Here is a 19,447-nt window from a genome sequence, read left to right as displayed (position 1 = left end):
CATTTTCAAAAATACAAAAAAAAGAAAAAAAAAGAAATACGAAACATTCAAAAATAAAAAAGATTCAGCAGACAGGCAAATGTATGCATTACGTAAGGAAAAAAAGACGCTATGGTTTCTCTAAAGTGAAAAATGTTGCTTCAATGACGGTGCAGTGAAGCTCTAATTGCGTCACAACATCGAAAACCACGAACACCCAGAGCATTTCATCTCGTATCGGCAAAAAGACGAAAAAAACAAAAACGCTTCAGCATTTACAGTGCGCCAAAAAAGTTAAGAAATTGACAATACAATGTAGCTGCACTTATCAATGTAATCACATCTCACACAATAATCCATAGTGAATTATATTCGCCAGTATGTCACCACACGAGGCAAATGTCTATCATTGTAGGCTACTGTTTACATTTTTTTCTTGTTTATTTAATTTCTGCAACACATATCTTCTCTATTCCACCTTCATATCATCAACAACACCTGATTTTGCTCCTATGGACAAGCACTAACCAACCGAGGGATTTTAGCTTTGTCACTGATGAAGGGAAAAAAAACAAAACAAAGTCAGTCCGAAACATTTAGCAAGAGTGTGACCGCACACGCACACACACACTTACACGCGCACACACATATATTATAACATATCAAAGTGTCTCTAAACTCTTTCCATTCACATTGTATAAAAACTGTGATATACCTTGAACCCCTCTCAGCTTACAACGCCACATAAACAACATATTTTTCTTTCGCTAACGCAACTCATATCCTGGTGGTGTGCCCTAGAGGAGACAAAAATCCGAAATGTAAAGATTTACCCACCCTCTAAAACGAGCAACGGGGTAGATAGTGACCAGGGCAACCCAGTAGTGTGCCTGGCGTCCGAAATGGGGGGGAGAGGGGGGTCTTTAGCGTCGTGTCCCAAACGAACCCTTTAGCTACACCACTTACCCCATTCCCTCTGAGAGCCAAGGACAATGGCAGGAAAAAAACATACTGCACCGCTTGAGCAACTTCAATAATAATCATTTAAAAAAAAAAGACAAAAAAACTTTCCTATGGAACAGTAAGTGCAATGTGCTTCGTTTTTATATTGACTGAGAACAAAAGATATATATATTTTTTAAAAAAGAAATTAAACGTCACACTGAAATGGTTTGCAGAATAGTGAAAGGATCAAATGTACTAATGAACAACAACAAAATGAGAAAAAAAGTGTTAACTAACAGATTCATTAGAAGAATCAAACAAGCACCAAGAGCTCTGGTCTCTAAAAATGTCCATTATCCCTTCCTCCGCCCCCTTATTAGTGCTCTAAAACAACAGCCGTCTATGGTACCGAAAAGAGCAAAATCTAAAAGACCGTGAAAGGAATACCGTCTAAAATATCATCGGTTTTAGCCCATGTTGATTTCAGAATATCATTTTTCCTGTAATTTATTGATTTCCTTTACATATCAGAATCACACGTTAACTTAGCGTATTTGTGTTGTTGATGTTGCCATAGAGGACACGTGGGTCGAATATTTCGTTTTGTTTCCTTTTATTGGGTACGATTTCTTATATTTGTTTCCATTATTTATAATTAGTTGCCGTTCTTACAGTGTATGCAGGTTTTAGAATTAGTTAGAATTATTTCTTTTCAATCAAAATGTGTTTAATTGTGTTTGTAAAAGTCTGTGGTAGCTTTCGTTGCAACATAAATAATTTAAACTGAAAAAAAAAAAAATCAATATAGCGCCAATGAACTTGTATTATTTGGGCGACTTTAAGCTTGTAGTTTTAACTTATTGTTAACTTAAAAACTATTTATTATCATTATTATTATGATTATTATTATTGCCTCGTATGAAAGTATGTTTTGTGTATATTTATGGTTTATTTCATTATATTTGCAAGTTTAAATACTTTTAATTTTGCCAAAATGTGGTTACACCTTTTTTGTTTTTCTTTAAAGGGAACAAATAGATTAAAAAAACAAAATAAAAAAAAAACAAAACAAAAAAAACTGCTTTAGAATTACAATTTGGGAAAAGTTCTCCATAGGCAAAGAATGCACTGCTATATTAAACTAATTGAAGTGTATAAACATACATGCTGTGTGCTAGATGTTATGCCTTTAATGCCTGTGTTTTGTTTGTCTTGTTATATGAAAACGTTTTGATTATTTAATCTAATCACAGTCTTGTTTTTCCAGCCACTATCAGAACCCCGTAGCGAATCAGGGCCCGGGGCGGGTCTACGCTCTCGTCCCGCAGCCAGGCCCTGGGCTCAGCGTCCCTCGCCAAACACCCCTCACCCCGCTGCCATACAGACCCGCGACTAAGAGAGCACTCTAGGAAATAAATTGAGTCGTTTGGGGGGGGGTTGGGGGCGCAGCGGGGGAGATGGGACGGGCGATGGCGCTGAGCTAGATAAAGGGGTCAGTGGTCACTCTGTTTCTCAACCAGTTGTATTTTGTGTCGGTTAATTTAGGAGGGACACAGAGTTACTTAGCAACGTTCTTCTGAAACCATTTTCCAGGAATAACAGAATAAAACATACAAACAACAATAATAAAAAAAACGATCAAAATGATCTCAGTGTCTGTGTGTCACGAATAAAAATCTCATACTTCCAAAACATGAACAAACGAACAAACACACAACAAAGGGGAAAAAAATAAACCTTTCAGTTTAGTTTAGGATATTTATTACTGGGATTTCAGCTGAAGACGCTTGAGGACTTTTTCATGGAATTGTTTAATTATTTGTACTTTACATGCCAGAAAAAATAAACGATATGAATCTCTGTTTTCTTTGTGCGTGCTTTTTCTTTTTCGGAGGAGTTTTGAACAAGCTGCTGCAGTCATTCGAGACAAAATGAAATGTCTTTATCCAGTTTTAACATTGTCTGTAAAGTTAATAAACAGCTTGATATTTAACGAGTTCAAAAAGCAACAGATAATGGTAAACATCACAGTCAAGGGTGTGAAACATTAACCCCAGTTAGTCAACTGGTTATCCATTTCCTCCAGTAAAAACAAGTACTTTTGTACTATTCGATACCATTTTGTAGCGCGAGTGGTGTGTTCAGTCACACTGACAATTTCAACAAGAAATGTTTTAATTAAAATCCTGGATGATGCACTTAAGGCCCAATCACACCAAGGATGATAACTATAACGATAAAGATTTAGTTATACAAAAGAAAACGGGCTGGGCAACGATTAATCGCGATTAATCGTATCAGAAATAAAAGTTTGTGTTTACATAATATATGTGTGTGTACTGTGTATAATTATTATTATTATTATAGTGTTATGTACAAACTTTTATTTTGGATGCGATTAATCGTTGCCCAGCCCTAAACTATAATGATAACGGCACAGAGAAACGATAGTTTTTCATACATATTTTTTCCAGCTGTTGTGTACGATAAAAACAATGACAGCCAATCACAAACTCCATCCTAGTAGTATTTAAAGCGGCAGACGACAAAATTACAGCTCGCTTATAATAAACAAAACGACATTGTTTGCTGAAGTGAACGCCTATATAATTATCGCTCTTGGTGTGAACGGGCCTCTAATTCAAAGACAAATGTGTGTGTGGAATGATGGGCACTTCAAAATCTACAAAAAATTTCGTACCTTACACGGTAGAGTACATTTTGCATAGAATATAGTGTTTAGTGAGTCATTTGGTCACAAGTCACAACAATTTTTCAGATGTGAAGTGGAATTTATTTCAACATTATCTATGGAATGTGAAGAGTTCAGATATTAATCCATTACAAACAACAACAAAAAAACATTACAGTTTAGTTTACCAAACTTAATGCTCTCCCAACGTCCAGCCTCTTTTAGCTGATCCAAAACTAATGGAAGAGGTTCTTAAACAGCTTGAACAGGAAATGAAGCTTCAATAGTTCCCAGAACGTCCCACAGAGCAATGACCTACAGAACAGGAGAGAGAGAGAGAGAGATAAAAGTTAATATTGATTTGTGATGACACACAAACATTTAAGTTTTTTTTAAAAAAAAAGAACATAAAAAACAATTCACTGCACTTTGTGCTCATAAATTATTGATAATGCACTTTGTCGATGGAAAAGCTGGTGTCAGGACATTTGCAAGCTAGGATAATTGTATTCTGGAGAAAGTCACACGTTTTTAAGAACAAAACAAGATTATCTTGTTATAATACATCCACAATTGTTCCAGATAGTTAGAGATTTTCATATTAAACAACGTTGTTGATCACAGGGTTGGTGCAAAATTTAGTGGGACAAGGCAATATTTCAATTTATACAGAATTGTCAGCAGAATTAAATAAGTTGTTGTAATACATTCACTCCAAGATGTTGCACTCAGTCCAAACAAAGGCTAACTGAATCTTTTAAAGCTCACTGACCTCAAAAATCCATCAAAACAATTTGGACCCTATGATAACTTGGACCCCATGACCTATAATGGCTTTCCTGTAGCTCAGATAGATCATTGGCGCTTCGCTTGCAACACCAAGGTTATGAGTTCGGTTCCCAGGGAAAGCAAGAACTGATGAGAATGTAAATTTGTAGCTTGCAATGCAATGTTAAGTCGCTTTGGATAAAAGTGTTTGCCAAATGCATAAAAGTAAAAGTAAACGTAAATAACTTGAAAAACCAGGCCAGTCGGTCAGTATTTATGTGTTATTTTTAATTTTTATTTTATTTTTTTTCTCTCTCTCTTTTTTGTGTTACATGATTTATGACATGATTTCTAAATGACTGACCGAAGAAATAAATAAATACAAAATAAATACAAATAGTGTTTTAAACAGCTGAACTAAAAGTATGCACAAGTACGAGGCGCACCATGTTTCAACAAGCAGAGCGTAGAGTCTAGAGCTCCTCGTGGCCATGTGGCGAGAGGTCAATGTTGGTCGGCTCCTGGCACACTGCAGGAGTGGTGAACTCCATCAGATATTCACAGCGACTCGGCTCCGACGTCGAGGTCACCACAGTCTCCTTCCCACAGGTCAGCTTCACCTACCACACAAAGATACACTTAGCAGAATAACTCCTAGTATGAATGGCACGGTGGAAGACATAAAAGGACTAGTACTTACTGTAGTTGACCTGTTTGGACCTTGCCAGCACCCAGTGCCGTGCTCGTATTTCATCACCAAGTACTTATTATTTTCAGGCCCTGACCAGCTTCCCCACGACCTGCAAACACGAGCTCATTAAAGACGGTCAAAAACGCTTACGTCATGAGACTACAAATAACGTGGCAAAAACTGTTATAAGGTCATCTCATAATCTCAGGTGTGTTTAAGCTGGTTTTCAAGCCTTACCAATCAGGTGTTTAGCTGGTTGGTAAAGATGTTACATTTGAAATTAAAGCTTAAACCAGTAAAATGGGCAATATTAAAGGGGTAGTTCACCCAAAAATTTAATTCTGTCAGTATTTACTCTCCATCATGTTGTTCCAACTAGAGCCATACCGATATATCGGCCGATATTAGGCATTTTCTAAAATATCGGTATCGGCAGTTATAATGGCCGATAAATGAATATTTCAAAAATAAAATAAAAACGGACGAATCACGCAGCTTATAACTATAAGGCAAAGTAGGGGCTAATTATTATTTTATTTATCAGAACTTTAATACATTTTGATGTTCCTCTGCTCTGTTGTGACAATAGAAACAAAATGCATTATGATATTATTGTAGTTAAAACTCATAAATAACTACAAATAACTAATGTTAGGGAAACCCGTAAATTTTTTGTTGTGCGTTTCTGAAATAATAATAATATCGGCCGATATATCGGATTTTAAAACCAACAAATATTTGTATCAGTATCGGCCTTCAAAATCCTTTATCGGTCGGGCTCTAGTTCCAACCCTGTAAGACCTTCGTTCATCTTCGGAACATGAAGACCTTCGTTCATCTTTGGAATATGCATTATCATATTATTTTAGTTAAAACTCATAAATGACTACAAATAACTAATGTTAGGGAAATCCGTAAATTTTTTGTTGTGCGTTTCTGAAATAATAATATCGGCCGATATATGGGAATATCGGATTTTAAAACCAACAAATATTTGTATCGGTATCAGCCTTCAAAATCCTTTATCGGTCTGGCTCTAGTTCCAACCCTGTAAGACCTTCGTTCATCTTCGGAACATGAATTAAGATATTTTTGATGAAATCTGAGAGCTGGATCACTCCTGCATACTAGTCCATAGGCTTCTTGAGGGATTGAAACTTGCCGGCCTCGAAAAGTTATTAAAGACATTGTTAAAATAGTCCAAGTGACTACAGTGGTTCAATCTTAACTTTATCAAGCGATGAGAACACTTTTTTGTGCGCAAAAACAAACAAAAATAACGACTTTATTTCAACTATTCATCAGCCCTCGAGTCAGGTTACTAGTTTAACAGCGTATGATCTGTTGTTGTACATCACACACATGACCAGCGTCAACCAATAGTGAGCCTACGTGTGACGTATCTCGCAATTACACTAGTTTAACTGACTAGAGGCTCAAAGAGAAGGAAATGAATAGTTGAAATAAAGTCGCTATTTCTGTTTGTTTTTGCGCACAAAAAGTTTTCTCGTCGCTTGATAAAGTTAAGATTGAGCTACTTGGACTATTTTAACGATGTCTTTAATAACTTTGAGGCCGGCAAGTTTCAATCCCTCAAGAAGCCTATGGACTAGTATGGAGGAGTGATCCAGCTCTCAGATAACATCACAAATATCTTAATTCATTTTCCAAAGATGAACGAAGGTCTTACAGGGTTGGAACAACATGAGGGCGAGTAATTACTGACAGAATTTTCATTTTTGGGTGAACTATCCGTTTTAAAGCTCTATATTGTCGTCTGGTGGCTACTTCCCAGAACTGACTTCCTATAACTACCTGCCTACTGATGCATCACAGCATAATATACAGTATGAAAAATGGGATTTTCTAGATTTAACAGATTACATTTAACAGTGTTAATAAATTATTGTGATTTAACATTTAGATTTATTTTAAATGAGTGTTAGAAAGTGGCAAAGGTAAAGAAAAAGAGCATGAATATCAAATATCCATCGATAACAATAAGAAAACGCTGCTAATATCAACCAATAACCGATATGGCACATTTACTGTCATTCAAGTGTTTGGGGTGTGTAAGACTTTTTAATGTTCTCGAAAGAATGTTCTCAAAGGTCTCACCAAGGACGCATTGGTTTGACCAAAAAATACAGTAAAAAAGAAAGAGTAATATTGTGAAATATTATTATAATTTAAGACATTTAATTTCCATTTTATTATATATTTAAAAAAAGTCACATGACCTTTCAGAAATCATTTTAATATACCAATTTGCTGCTCAAGATACATTTTTTTTATTACAATCAATATTGAAACTGCTTAATATTTTTGTGGAAACTAACAGGTTTTTTTATTCTGAAAGGATTCTTTCATGAACATAAAGTTCAAAAGATCAGCATTTATTTGAAATCTTTTGTAACATAAAAATCTTTACCGTTACTTTTGATCAATTTAATGCATCTTTGCTATTAAACTATTCATTTTTCATTCTTTTATACTAACCAAAACCTTCTAAAACTACCTCATCTTTTTAAAATGTTTTTTCTCCTCAATGTCGCTTACCCAAGGTTGGTCTCTGAGCCTCCATACTTGGGTTTCTGTGAAACCCGATTAAAAGGACAGAGTCTGTAGATGTACCTGAAGGCAAACCAAACACATAAATCAACATAAAAATCAATCATAGCTAGGGCTGCACGATAAATAAAGTTAGCACTGATATTGCGATGTACACATCCACGATGTCAAGTGGATCGTAGTTGATCAGTATGCATGTGACTTTCGGATGAATTGCTAAGTTGAACCATCATAGAGTGAAAGTTTATCATTTGCATTTGTTTTAGGTCCTGTCATTTTAAACATTCAAGCAATTTTAAGCCATACGAGTGCAATAAGACGCAAAAGAGAACTGATTTCGGACCTTAGACGCTGTTTTCTGTTCTGAACGCTGAATTCCGTTCACTACCACCTCTATTTGTGCTTGAACGGACACATACACACAAAATGATATTAAAACACCAATCTTGGAGAGTGCCCTCGTAAACACAGTAAACAATTGACGAAGAAAATGGATGCGTATCATTGAATTGGATCCGTGTTTAAGCTCTTAAAGTGACAGCAGCCTATCATACCTGCTGCTGTCTGAGTCAATCAATCAAAAGTTAATCAAACAACAAAATACAAAGAGAATATCACGTTTGTGGCTTTAACAAAGATTAATTATATTTAATTTACACAGTGATAACGACCAAGCAGTGCTCAGTGTTGCTTTACATTTGATTTATTGAATATCTGTATTCAATAGAGCGTCAAATACGCGTCTAGTTAGACGCTTGAACATTCGCTCGAGTTCAAATTTTCAACTTGCGCGGAAGATATTCGCGGCAAACGGGTCGCCCAATTCGCATCATTCGTAACGCCCGGCGCGAATGATGCGTCTATTCGCGTCTTTGGATTGATTTTGTATGTAATCTACGCGCGCAAATAATTAAATTCGCGTTTGGTGTGAACACACCATTAGATTTAGTTGAAAAACATAGGCTAAAGCACGTTTTATTTCATTTGTATCTTTGCGCTATTGTTTTTTATCTAATGCTTGTAATTTGCTTATTTTTTTCTATGCAGATTCACTCCCAAAAAATCACCTCAATCATTCCTTCCAAATAGAGCTAATCAAATCATCGGGTGAAACGGCTTTCATAACAATATATAGCAGAAAAACTAAATATTATAACTAGGAGTATACCGATAGTCGAACCGAACCGAAAAAAACGTGATATAGAACTCACGATTCGAATCGCGATACTCTCATTGCGTAGCGAACACGCCCCGCCCCGCCCGGCTCAATGGACCTCACGTCTTGTGTGTACAGTAAACAACGAATTCAGTTTTGTAGCCTAACCACCATTAACACCAAATAACAAGCTCTTTTCGATTACTTTCGATAATAAGCAAGGTGTAATCTTTCAAATTCTGTTTGATCACAAAACTCAAACAATAAATGGCGTTTTGGCGCTCTTTGATGTAGCGTGACAGATCGCTGTTGCCCTACTAGCTCCTCATTTCAAGCGGCAGCGCGTCGCGCGAGTAAACGCGATCATCTCTTCCTCAGTTACAGAATGGACACCTGAAGGTATGTTAAAAGATACACTATACTTACTGAAATGCATCATAACTCGTGTAATCGCTCAATCAGTGTTCCAGCAGCGGAAGGACGTCAATAAAACAGCATAGCTTGTCACTAGCCTTATATTTACCTCATCAGGCAAGTGATTCAGTGTCCACAACTTCCTATAAATGAACTCTTGCACTAAATAAATGCACTATGTTAGCAATAGCATACATATTATATTTTACTTAACCTGTTAATGATATCTTGATTATTTAATGTATGTTTAAAACTGTGTAAATTATTATATTTCAATAACAAATTAGAGTAAAAACACAAGTGAATGCAAAAACTGCCTTATGTTCAGTTTACATGTTTTCATACAATCTGTTGTGTGTTGTTTATTATATCTAAAAAATAAATAGCATCTGAAGTTAGGTTAAAAGTCTAGGCTACAATCTTTAATGTTGTAGTAATGTGCGGTAATATCTCACTATATAGTTTACAGCATTAGCAGATTTTTTTTCATTAAACCACTGTTAAAAAAAGAAGCCATTTTAGCTTTATAAACACCGTGGGAAAACTGAACCGTCAGTTTTGTGTATCGTTACACCCCTAAATCGCAATTTGTCATTTATTTTTCAATATCATGCAGACACAAAAATATCATTACAAAAGCTAGTTTCACTTACTCGCTAGTGGGAAGTTCGTAGCACTGGCTGTACATGTAAGTGAACTCCGCATCAGGGCCGAAATCGAAGGACAGCTCTTTTTCGATATTTCTGCAACACAATAAAAAGACAACTCAACACAGTGCTCAGTAGCAGGGCCAACCGCACACCAGCATCAGAGAACGCTGCAAACTCAAGGACACAGAAACGTAGGAGACAAACGCAAGGTTGTGCAAAAGTGATGCCACCACAAGTTGAGAAAACGCATACAATGACCAATGAGAATTCCAGGTGCATTAAAAAAAAAAAAAGGTTCGCTACACTCCCACTTGATTTGAAGTCGACTTGTTTTAGCCGTTTCCTGGAAGACTGTAGTATTGAACATACCCGATTTGATCTTCCATCTCCCGAAGAGCTTTCTGAGCCTCCTCAAAGTCATCCCTGGTCTTCTGGGCAGCTGTGAACCAGCAGAAGGAAACGGAGAACCACTGACTAAAACGGATCAAGCACAGTCGTATTTCTCTGCAACGCATCAACAATTAGCCGTCGAACCAACCATCGATGAGGACCTGGGTGTCCGCATCATAGGGCGGCATGGCTTCCTCGTCGTCTTGACTTTTTTCTGGAGTCCTAACGGTGGGCGGCGCCTGCACAACACACAGCCACGCTCAAATAAGGACATGTATTTTTACACCTGCACAGTACGGTGAGCATGAGTTATGACACGCTATGTTGCAAGACCTTTGCCATTGTGCCTTAGGACGCGAGTTAAAGGTTAAGGACGTTAAATGTCAAGCAGCGAAGTGTTAATAGAAGACTCAAAATGTCACTGCGGATGTAAACATCACTGAGGTTAATGCTTGCACAGGTTTTCTGTGTGATATACCCTCTCACCTTGTCATCCTCTTCATGATAATCGTCTTCTTCATCGTCATCCTCTTCGTCTTCCTCGGAGACGTCTTCTTCCGGGTACGGCTCATTGTCTACAACTGGCTCCTTCACTTCATCTGGAGGCGTTTCCACTGGAGCAGGTTCTTCAGACAGGGACTGAGAGACAATGACATTCAAAATGCATGTGAATGGGTCATCTTATGTTCAAGATCAGTGTTTTTTTTATTTTATTATAAAGCAATTAATTAAACATAAAAAAAGAAATACAATTTATCAAATTAAAAGAAAGACAAAAGTACAAAATAACGAATCTAAGTAACTACACCACTGTTCAAACATTTGGTAATATTGTATGGAAAGAGTTCAAGGACACATTTAATTGATCAAAACAAGACTTTAACATTGTTGCAAAGGATTTTTATTTTAAATAAATGCAGTTCTTTTGAATTTTCTTTTCTTCAAATAAACATGGATCAAGACCGACTCCACACAAACATTACGCAGCACAACTCTTTTCAACATTGATGATGATACTAAATCTTGAATCTTATGAGAACAAACTTTTGAACGGTAGTGTAAATAACTAGCTTACTTTGGATTTTCAATGTTAATTGCATGCCTGCTTCTTCTCTACTGACCTCTGAGTGGTACTTTTCTTTAATATTGGTCCAAACACTCTCAAATGTTGATGTGTCCACCTGCTCAGTTCCTCCCAGCAGTCCCTGAAGAAATCAAAGCATAAATCAGAACTAGTGGCAACACATCCCAATGCTTTCAACAGGGTTTCTACACAATTTACTTTTAAAAATTCTGTATTTTTACAGACTCCAATTTCCTTTTTCAGACGATTATTTACATTTACGTGTCATTTATGCATTTAGCAAACGCTTAAATTAAAAGCGACTTACATAATATATATATTTTCCATATATTTATACACATATATATATATATTTATTTATTATGCAAGTTGCTTACATAATAAGCGACAATCTGTAAAAATATTTACAGATTACTTTACTATGTATCAAAAAAAAAGAATATAGTAAAGTAATCTGTAAATATTTTTATTTTTCTCTTTTTTTTCATTGGTTCTCTCAAAGTGATAAAACGTAATTCATCAAATCAAAGCCGGGGCCTTTATTTACCTAAACTACAGAAGGTAACAGGCTTTTATTTGAAGCAGGCTTTTGTTAAAGGCATGCCTTTATTTAAAAAAAAACAAAACAAAATCAAACATCCGTCTGGGTTTCATGCTCCAAAAGACAATTTTGTTTTCAATAAAGCTGTTGAAAAGACTAGCAGCACTAAATAATATCAGTGTTGCATCTATTGTCTACTACCATCTATTGGCTGTACATTACAATGAAATCGAATGCATATTTGGGGATGTTTACACCTGGCCACTTTCTTGATCTTTTTCCGAGTCATTTGGTTCATTCAACGAACGAAACAAACGAATTGACTCGGAAAAAGATTCGTTCATTTTGATGAATGAGTTCGAACAGGAGAGTCACAAACACTCATCACAGAACAGAGCAAAGCGAGCATTTGAGCTTATAAAACTTAAACTTTGTTATTTATTTATTAAATGAGTGATCGTTTCCCTTGATAAGACCCTTATTCATCGCCTGGAATCGTTTAAAGCCCTTTCAACAGTTTGCAGTTTGCACTGAAACTGTCTATTGGACCTTGAACCGTTTGGTTCCCATTGAAGTCCATTATATGGAAAAAAATCCTGGAATATTTTCATCAAAAACCTTAAATTCTTTTCGACTGAAGAAAGACAGACGTGGACATCTTGGATGATATGGGGGTGAGTAAATTATCAGCAAAGTGGAGTTCACGTCACCGAAAGCAACAGTAAGATCATTTGGTTTCTTTACTTTCAATGATGAGGAGAATTGTCTGCGACTTACTTTCACTTTCATTTGCAAATAGTTTGCACGTTGGCGTTATGAATAAACGCACGGCTGCTGTGATGCGTGTTACAGTAGCGTTGTCACATCTTACTATAACATTACATGGCCTATGTCACGCTCACACTTTTATTTTTTTAGCCTTTTTGGAAGGAGTAAAATTTAGACACGTGGTTTCAACAATCAGATGCATTTGATTTACACTTGTGCAGTTTCGTCTGGAATCTCGTCTCAGACCTCCGCCCGTTTGAGCGATCAGATTTAAAATGTCTCGAATGCGCTTCGGATGGCATTTATACACGGTCTTCTCACAGAACACGCATGAAGTGGACAGGTGTAACATCTCTTCAATTAAAGGCATTCAGGAGATCATCCACACTAATTTTCTCCCCGGCCTTTATTTGTCCGCGTTGATCCACTATTAGAGGCCCTGTGTTTATTTGAGGAATTAAAATGCACTATAAACTGCATATATTTACATCTGGCACATCAGTTTGATAATATAAATGTGGTTGGATGTTGCATGGTCAAAACATCAAAGTACAGTCTAATTTAAATAATTCTTTTTTTCTTTATCTTTTGCTAGTTTGATTGAAAAATGCACTTTACTTAGTTTTGTGCAATGAAAATGTGCGCCTTGAATAAATTTGTGTTCGACAATCACAAAACTTTTGCCATGAAAGCACTCTGCTTGTATGATACATTTTATTTTTAGAAATTCATAATGTTATATTTCAGAAGAAAAATGAATAGGGCAATAGTTTGGAAACACAAATGTACTTCCATACTCAGTTTTCCTTTTTCCATAATTCTCCAGATCTGGACATTTCCAAACGACGTAGGAACCGTGATGTAACGGCTGGTGCATTTTGACTGAGAAATGCAAAAATACCTGCGCCTCAGTATCAGTAAGTGTGCCATCAGCATCTGGGTCCAATTCAGCATGGGACTGAAGCTCAGAGACAGACACACTGACACGCAGAGACAACATGTTATTTCATATCCATCCTCTATACACACAATCAGACAGAATAACCATACTCATTGCCACTTACAAGCCATCTGCATTGTCGTCCAGCTCCAAAAATGCTTCTGCCATTTTGGCTTTGTCCTTCTCCAAGCGAATAGCTGCCTTTTGCTCTGGAGCCAAGTTAAAACACAGATTAGACTTACATTAATAAAGAATCTCAGATGAAATGAGCTTGCAAGCAATACACCATAAAGTCATTACTTAGGGTGTATATGAATGTAAAAACGATGATAACTTTTTTTGTAGTAGTGCATTTGATTAGAATATTAAACATCTGCATTTACCTTCCCAGGCCTTAAGGTGGCGCTCTTTAGCTTCCTTCTCAGGCTGCTCTGCAGTCTCTTTCACCGTCCTCAGCGCTTCAACTTTCTCCTCAAGCTGTTTCTTATTTTCCTGCATTTCAGTCACTTTAACCTACAGAAGAGAGACAGCATTTTATTCACTGACACAATACGGCTTTTTAAAAAACTGCAGTATATACAAGAAATCATTCAGAGCCATAAAAGCAAATATGTGAGCAAAGCATTTTGAAATCCTGCACTAATATTTTTGTTCATACGAAGCAAATGTTACCCGCTTTTCTTGTTGCCCCTTCTTGGCTTCCTCGATGAGCTGCTGTTTCAGGAGAAAGCCCTCTTTGGTGACCTCAGCCATCTTCTGCAGAACTTCCCTCTCTTTACGTCCCAGTTCCCTGACAAACAAATCAAATACTTAAATGTGTTTGTTTATATAGTCACTGTACTGTATCATAAGTAAAAAGGGAAAGTAAAGCAATGCAATGTACGGCTATGAAACCCATGTTCTCATAAAAACTAATTGTGTCATGTATTTTTTTATTCAAAACATTACTATGGTCAACAACATTGTTTGCAAAACCCCTTCTTAAAGGGTTAGTAAAAAAAAAAAAAAAAATTAATCATCACCCTAAAGCCATCCTAGGTGTATATTACTTTCTTCTTTCTTCTTCCAAACACAATGGGAGATATATTAAGCAAAGGGATACTCCACTTTTTTTGGAAATAGGCTCGTTTTACAACTCCCCCAGAGTTAAACAGTTGAGTTTTACCGTTTTCGAATCCATTCAGCCGATTTTTAGAAGAATATCAGTAACCAGACAGTTTCTGAAAAAAAAAATAATAAATACTATGGAAGTCAATGAGACCAGAAAATGTCTGGTTACTGATATTCTTCTAAATATCAGAAAATCGGCTGAATGGGTTCGAAAACGGTAAAACTCAACTGTTTAACTCTGGGGGAGTTGTAAAACGAGCCTATATCCCAAAAAAAGTGGAGTATCCCTTTAAGCAAATATCCTGGCTTTTCCAAGCTTTTAATGGGAGTGAATGGTTGCTTAGATTTTGAAGTCAAAAAAAGCACATCCGTTCATCATAAAAATAATCCATATGACTTCAAAGGGTTAATAAAGGCCTTTTCTAAGAAAACATATCCATATTTACAGCTTTATACACTATTAATAACTGGCTTCCAGTAATGGCCAATGAGAGTCGAGTTCCGGTCGAAGAGTGACCTCTGACCCAACGCACTGACGAATGCGGACAAACCGCAGATCACAAATTAGAAGTCTAAAATTTCAATATAAGAGATGAGGAGCTTGAGTTTGTTGCCCAGTCCTATTTGTTGAACTGCGAGAGGCGTCTACACTCACCTAAGCTTATTACTCCTAAATCATACGTCATGTCATGTGTCAGGTCAGAGGTCACTCAACTCGACTCACATACTGCCGTTACCGTGAACCAGAAACTATAAATTTGGATATTTCTCTTACAAAAACACATCTCTTCTCTACAGAAGGCGTTTATTTACCCCCTGGAGCCGTATGGAGCACTCTTATGATGGAAGGATGATGGCGCTTTTTTTGGGTCATTTTTCACTGCCATTTTAATATAACTCTGATTGTGTTTGGCTGAAAGAAGAAACTCATATACACTTAGGATGGCTTGAGGGTGAGTAAATTATGGAATACATTCATTTTTGAGTGAACTAACCATTTAGAGGAAACTATAAGGGCTTGTTCACACATGTTAAAACAGCTAGAAGGCGTGTGTTTACCATCTAATGCTAATATATACACTTAAAGGGATACTTCACCTCAGGAAAGATGAATGTGAATTTAAAATGGGCCATTTGTGTAGAAGAAATGTGAAATTAATTTTGAATTTGGAGCTTTCTAGACTGAGAAAAGCCAGAAAATGTATTTTTGGCTTATGTGGGTGAAAGACAACAACTCCCAGAATGCACTTGCTTCGCTGCCCTAGGAGGCCACACCTACCGGTAACAGAGCACAGTAGTTAAACAAGTCTAGGCTACTAGTGAGTCTCCGTGATGAGTCTGCCCAAAAATGTGTTTCGAGATTGCCCAAAATGTCCGGGATTCGGCTTTTTCGTTCTACAGTCGCCATTCATCATGTTCACTGTGAAAAGCCGGACGACTGAGGGCCGCGGGAGAACGGTGCGAGGCCGGTGGCGGGATTACCGATGAACGACACCTGTGAGACACACCGGTCTCGTATCTCTCACGGAGGAGCGGGAATTTTCTTAGCAATGTTAAAACGCACATCAACCGATCACTTGTTTAGCGTTCATGTAAACACTACATTCAGACCCCGTTTACACCTGGTATTAAAATGCGATCTGTATCCAGATAAGTTATCCGGATAATAAAAAACGCATGTTAATGCAAGGTGTAAACGCGTTGTGATCGGATCGTGATCGGATCTGCCTGACCACATCTGGAGGTAGTCTGGCTCGCATTGTGTCCGGATCTTTACTAGGTGTAAACGCAATCTGGTTGTTGAAACCACATATGTATATTTTACTCCTCCCAAAAATGCTAAAAAAATAAACGAGTGAGAGCGTGTTATATAGGCTATATGTCATGTTATAGCCTAGTCAGATGCGACACGCGACACGCATCACCGCAGATGAGCAGCTGAGCGTCTATTCAACGTGCAAACATCGCAAATAAAAGTGAAAGTAAGTCACAGACGCAGTTAACACATCTTCAAGTAAAGAAACGAAATTATCTTACCAGGCCTGTTGCCACTCTCTCTTATTGATGTCTCTGATTTGGAAATTAGCTGATGATCAATAAAATGCCGCTCAGATCTGTTGCTTTTGGTGGCGTGCAATCCAATAAATCTGCATATAACGCAGGAGGTGAAGATCGGATTTATATCCGTTTTGCAAAAACACATTTATGTGGCCAGGTGTAAATGGAATCAGTACTTATTATCCGGATAACTTATCTGGATACAGATCGCATTTTAATACCAGGTGTAAACAGGGTCTCAGATTCACCAATCAGAATGAATTCAGTTAGATTGAAACAAAAGCAGTGCATGTAAACAATGAATGGCGACCGCAGAAAGCAAAAGCTGAATCCCGGGTATTTTGTACGATCTCGACGGCCGGAAATGTGCGGGAAAAAGAGGACGGTAACCCCTAAAGTTACTACTCAGCTTTCTCCACAGAACAAGAGCCTGCTAGCTTAGCTTCCAGAAAAGATGGCTGACACTATGTGTTCATTCTGTGAGGACAGCTCCTACTGACTGTATTCTTTAGCCTCTGGCCAAAAAAATCCTCCGATGACGAAAATGATGACAAAAAATACATAAATCTCTCGTGTCAGGGGCATATGAGGTTGGAAAACATGGTAACCTGAAAATACTACAGGTTTCCTGCAAATACAAAGCTTAATGCTAAATCCTGAAGTATCCCTTTAAGATGATTAAAACTGAAAATGAGCTTCTGCTATGAAAAGTTGGGTGAACGACTCCTAATGTGATTCTCCTTGGAAAGCAATTACATTTGGATCAAAACTCACTTGCAGGTATTTTCACATTTGGCTCCGCTGTTGTACTCATCAGTTGTATCGCAGCAATCTGCGGGGAGAACATATGTTAAATGCAATGCCATTTAATTCCATTCGGCGAAAGACTGCTGAGGAGACATATTTATCCAGATGCGGAGTCATCTTACCACAGATGCCATCATTAATACGGGAGGATGGGATAAAGGTGGGCCTGTAACCAGCATTGGTGCAATGGAAGCTGCCATTCGGACAAGCAGCAGTGCCTGATAATAACAGACATGAACAACTGTCAAGCACATCATTTCCACGACACCATCAAACTATAATTTATAACCACTTTCTACCTGGCATAGACTTAAGAAGGATAGACAATTCTGACATACTTGCCCTCATGCCCCATAGGCTTTTTTTCTTGCACAGAAAGAAGATAATTAACAGAATGTCCAAACTGATTTTTCCCCGCACATCATAAAAGTGAATGGGGACCAGAAGCAGCCATGGTCTACATTTACTTTTATTGTATGAAAAAGAACAGCTTGTGTATCCTGTTTGATACAGTTTGTGTTCTGTGCAAGAAAGAGAGGGTCTGAATTTTCATTATTTTTTGCAACCTACAGCTTATCACTTTGCACACTTTATCCAAATACACTAATGTTGTAAATGTATTCATTAATCTATAAATGAACATACTTTGTTCTCTTTTTTTTTAACCAATAAGGTTTGTCCAATAAGGAGTGTCACGCAAACTATGTTTGAGTTCAATGTGTCTTAAAAAAAATGTGATCTGTCAATACCTGGCTCGTCTGAACCATCTTTGCAGTCACAGTAGTCATCATTCACTCGGTCAAAAGGAATGGTCCGTGATCCATCGAGACAGGTGAAAGGCTTGTTCTCCTCATAAAACTGTTTCTCTTTATGCATTTAAACAAAAGAAAGTATGAGTTAAACCAAAACCATTGCACGTTTAATAGAGAATCTGCAATATAACTTTACTTGTCAGTGGTACTCCTCGTGGCCGTTGAATCTCTACAGGTGTCCCAAAGCTGACAGCAAAGACCAAAGTCAAAAGCAGGTGTATGCAGGCCATGATGCCTTGGGAAATGAGGGATAACGTTAAATGCAAACTCCCACTAGAGGCGCGTGACCTTGGAGCAAAGAATACACAATGTATTGTTCAACTGAACACAGGGAATCTAACCCCATCATAAATATAATTCTCGTACAAATGGTTTAAAAACGACTAAACAAATTAACATTTCTATGAGATAAGTACGTCTTTAAAATGTCTTATTCGCAGCATCCTAGTTAATTCAATTTGAAATGGCTTCCGCACACACGGCCAACTGATCATTACTGAAATTCTCACTTATCTGAAATGATAAACAATATAGTATCATGATAGCAAGTAAGACGTTTTAATAAGCATTGCGTACATCAAATATGCGATTGAAGGATGAGTCAAAGATATCTAAAATAAATAATTGTACACCAGTAACTCCTTACTTACTTCCGTAGAGTGCTCCTGCACCCAGTGTGTTACGTCACCAGGATGAGCGGTGTTCTCATATGATTGGTGGACTGGATTCATGTGGCGGAGTACAGCATTGTGGGTAATGCAGTCATTGAAAAACACACCGCCGATTTCCAAGATGTATCGTGTGTGCGTGTGTGTGTGTAAAACATCGATAATAAGGTTCATAATAAATCAATATACGTACATTTAGGCAAAAGCGTCCCACCACCGTATTTAAATACAGACAAATTATGCATCCAACACTGACAGGAAAAAATGCCATTCCACAATTTTAAACAGTAGCCTATCCTGATAAAATATAAAGAGCTTTTTAAAAAAGCTAGTCTAAAACATAGACTTTAAAAAATAAAAGTCTAAAAACGTTCTTTTTTTTTTCAACAAAAATTAACGTTTG

At 37.2% G+C, this 19,447-nt stretch overlaps 1 protein-coding gene across 2 annotated transcripts; it reads right to left on the bottom strand.

Annotated features, from left to right (window-relative positions):
* Window positions 1–3,695: 3,695 nt before the first annotated feature.
* prkcsh (PRKCSH beta subunit of glucosidase II) lies at window positions 3,696–19,116 on the bottom strand. Of its 2 annotated transcripts, none has more exons than XM_039685992.2 (18): window positions 19,027–19,116; window positions 18,513–18,611; window positions 18,314–18,430; window positions 17,687–17,782; window positions 17,532–17,589; window positions 14,262–14,379; window positions 13,973–14,102; window positions 13,714–13,798; window positions 13,551–13,629; window positions 11,378–11,461; window positions 10,743–10,895; window positions 10,405–10,495; window positions 10,236–10,305; window positions 9,870–9,959; window positions 7,635–7,709; window positions 5,085–5,184; window positions 4,831–5,004; window positions 3,696–3,931 (listed from the first exon to the last, which is right to left on the bottom strand). In XM_039685992.2, exons 2-17 carry the CDS (start codon window positions 18,604–18,606, stop codon window positions 4,858–4,860), a joined length of 1,587 nt encoding a protein of 528 aa, XP_039541926.2. In that variant the 5' UTR covers window positions 18,607–18,611; window positions 19,027–19,116; the 3' UTR covers window positions 3,696–3,931; window positions 4,831–4,857. The 2 variants fall into 2 exon arrangements, with proteins under 2 accessions (XP_039541926.2, XP_039541927.2); XM_039685993.2 differs by having other exon boundaries at window positions 18,513–18,664; window positions 19,027–19,069.
* Window positions 19,117–19,447: the final 331 nt, after the last annotated feature.

The sequence above is a fragment of the Pimephales promelas genome, chromosome 3 (genome assembly GCF_988280905.1).
Source record: "Pimephales promelas chromosome 3, fPimPro1.hap1.1, whole genome shotgun sequence".
In the NCBI taxonomy this organism is placed as follows: Eukaryota; Metazoa; Chordata; class Actinopteri; order Cypriniformes; family Leuciscidae; genus Pimephales; species Pimephales promelas.
Note: the sequence above shows the minus strand (reverse complement) of the source record. Positions and strands in the feature narration are given on the sequence as shown.

Bases quoted from the DNA above. Each gene is read 5' to 3' on its own strand.
- prkcsh (XM_039685992.2), bottom strand. From the start codon at position 18,606: ATGGCCTGCATACACCTGCTTTTGACTTTGGTCTTTGCTGTCAGCTTT. The intron at 17,783-18,313 runs GTATTGACAGAT...TGTTATTATCAG, and splicing joins AGATGGTTCAGACGAGCCAG to GCACTGCTGCTTGTCCGAAT. The intron at 5,185-7,634 runs GTAAGCGACATT...TCGTGTTTGCAG, and splicing joins GGCTCAGAGACCAACCTTGG to GTCGTGGGGAAGCTGGTCAG.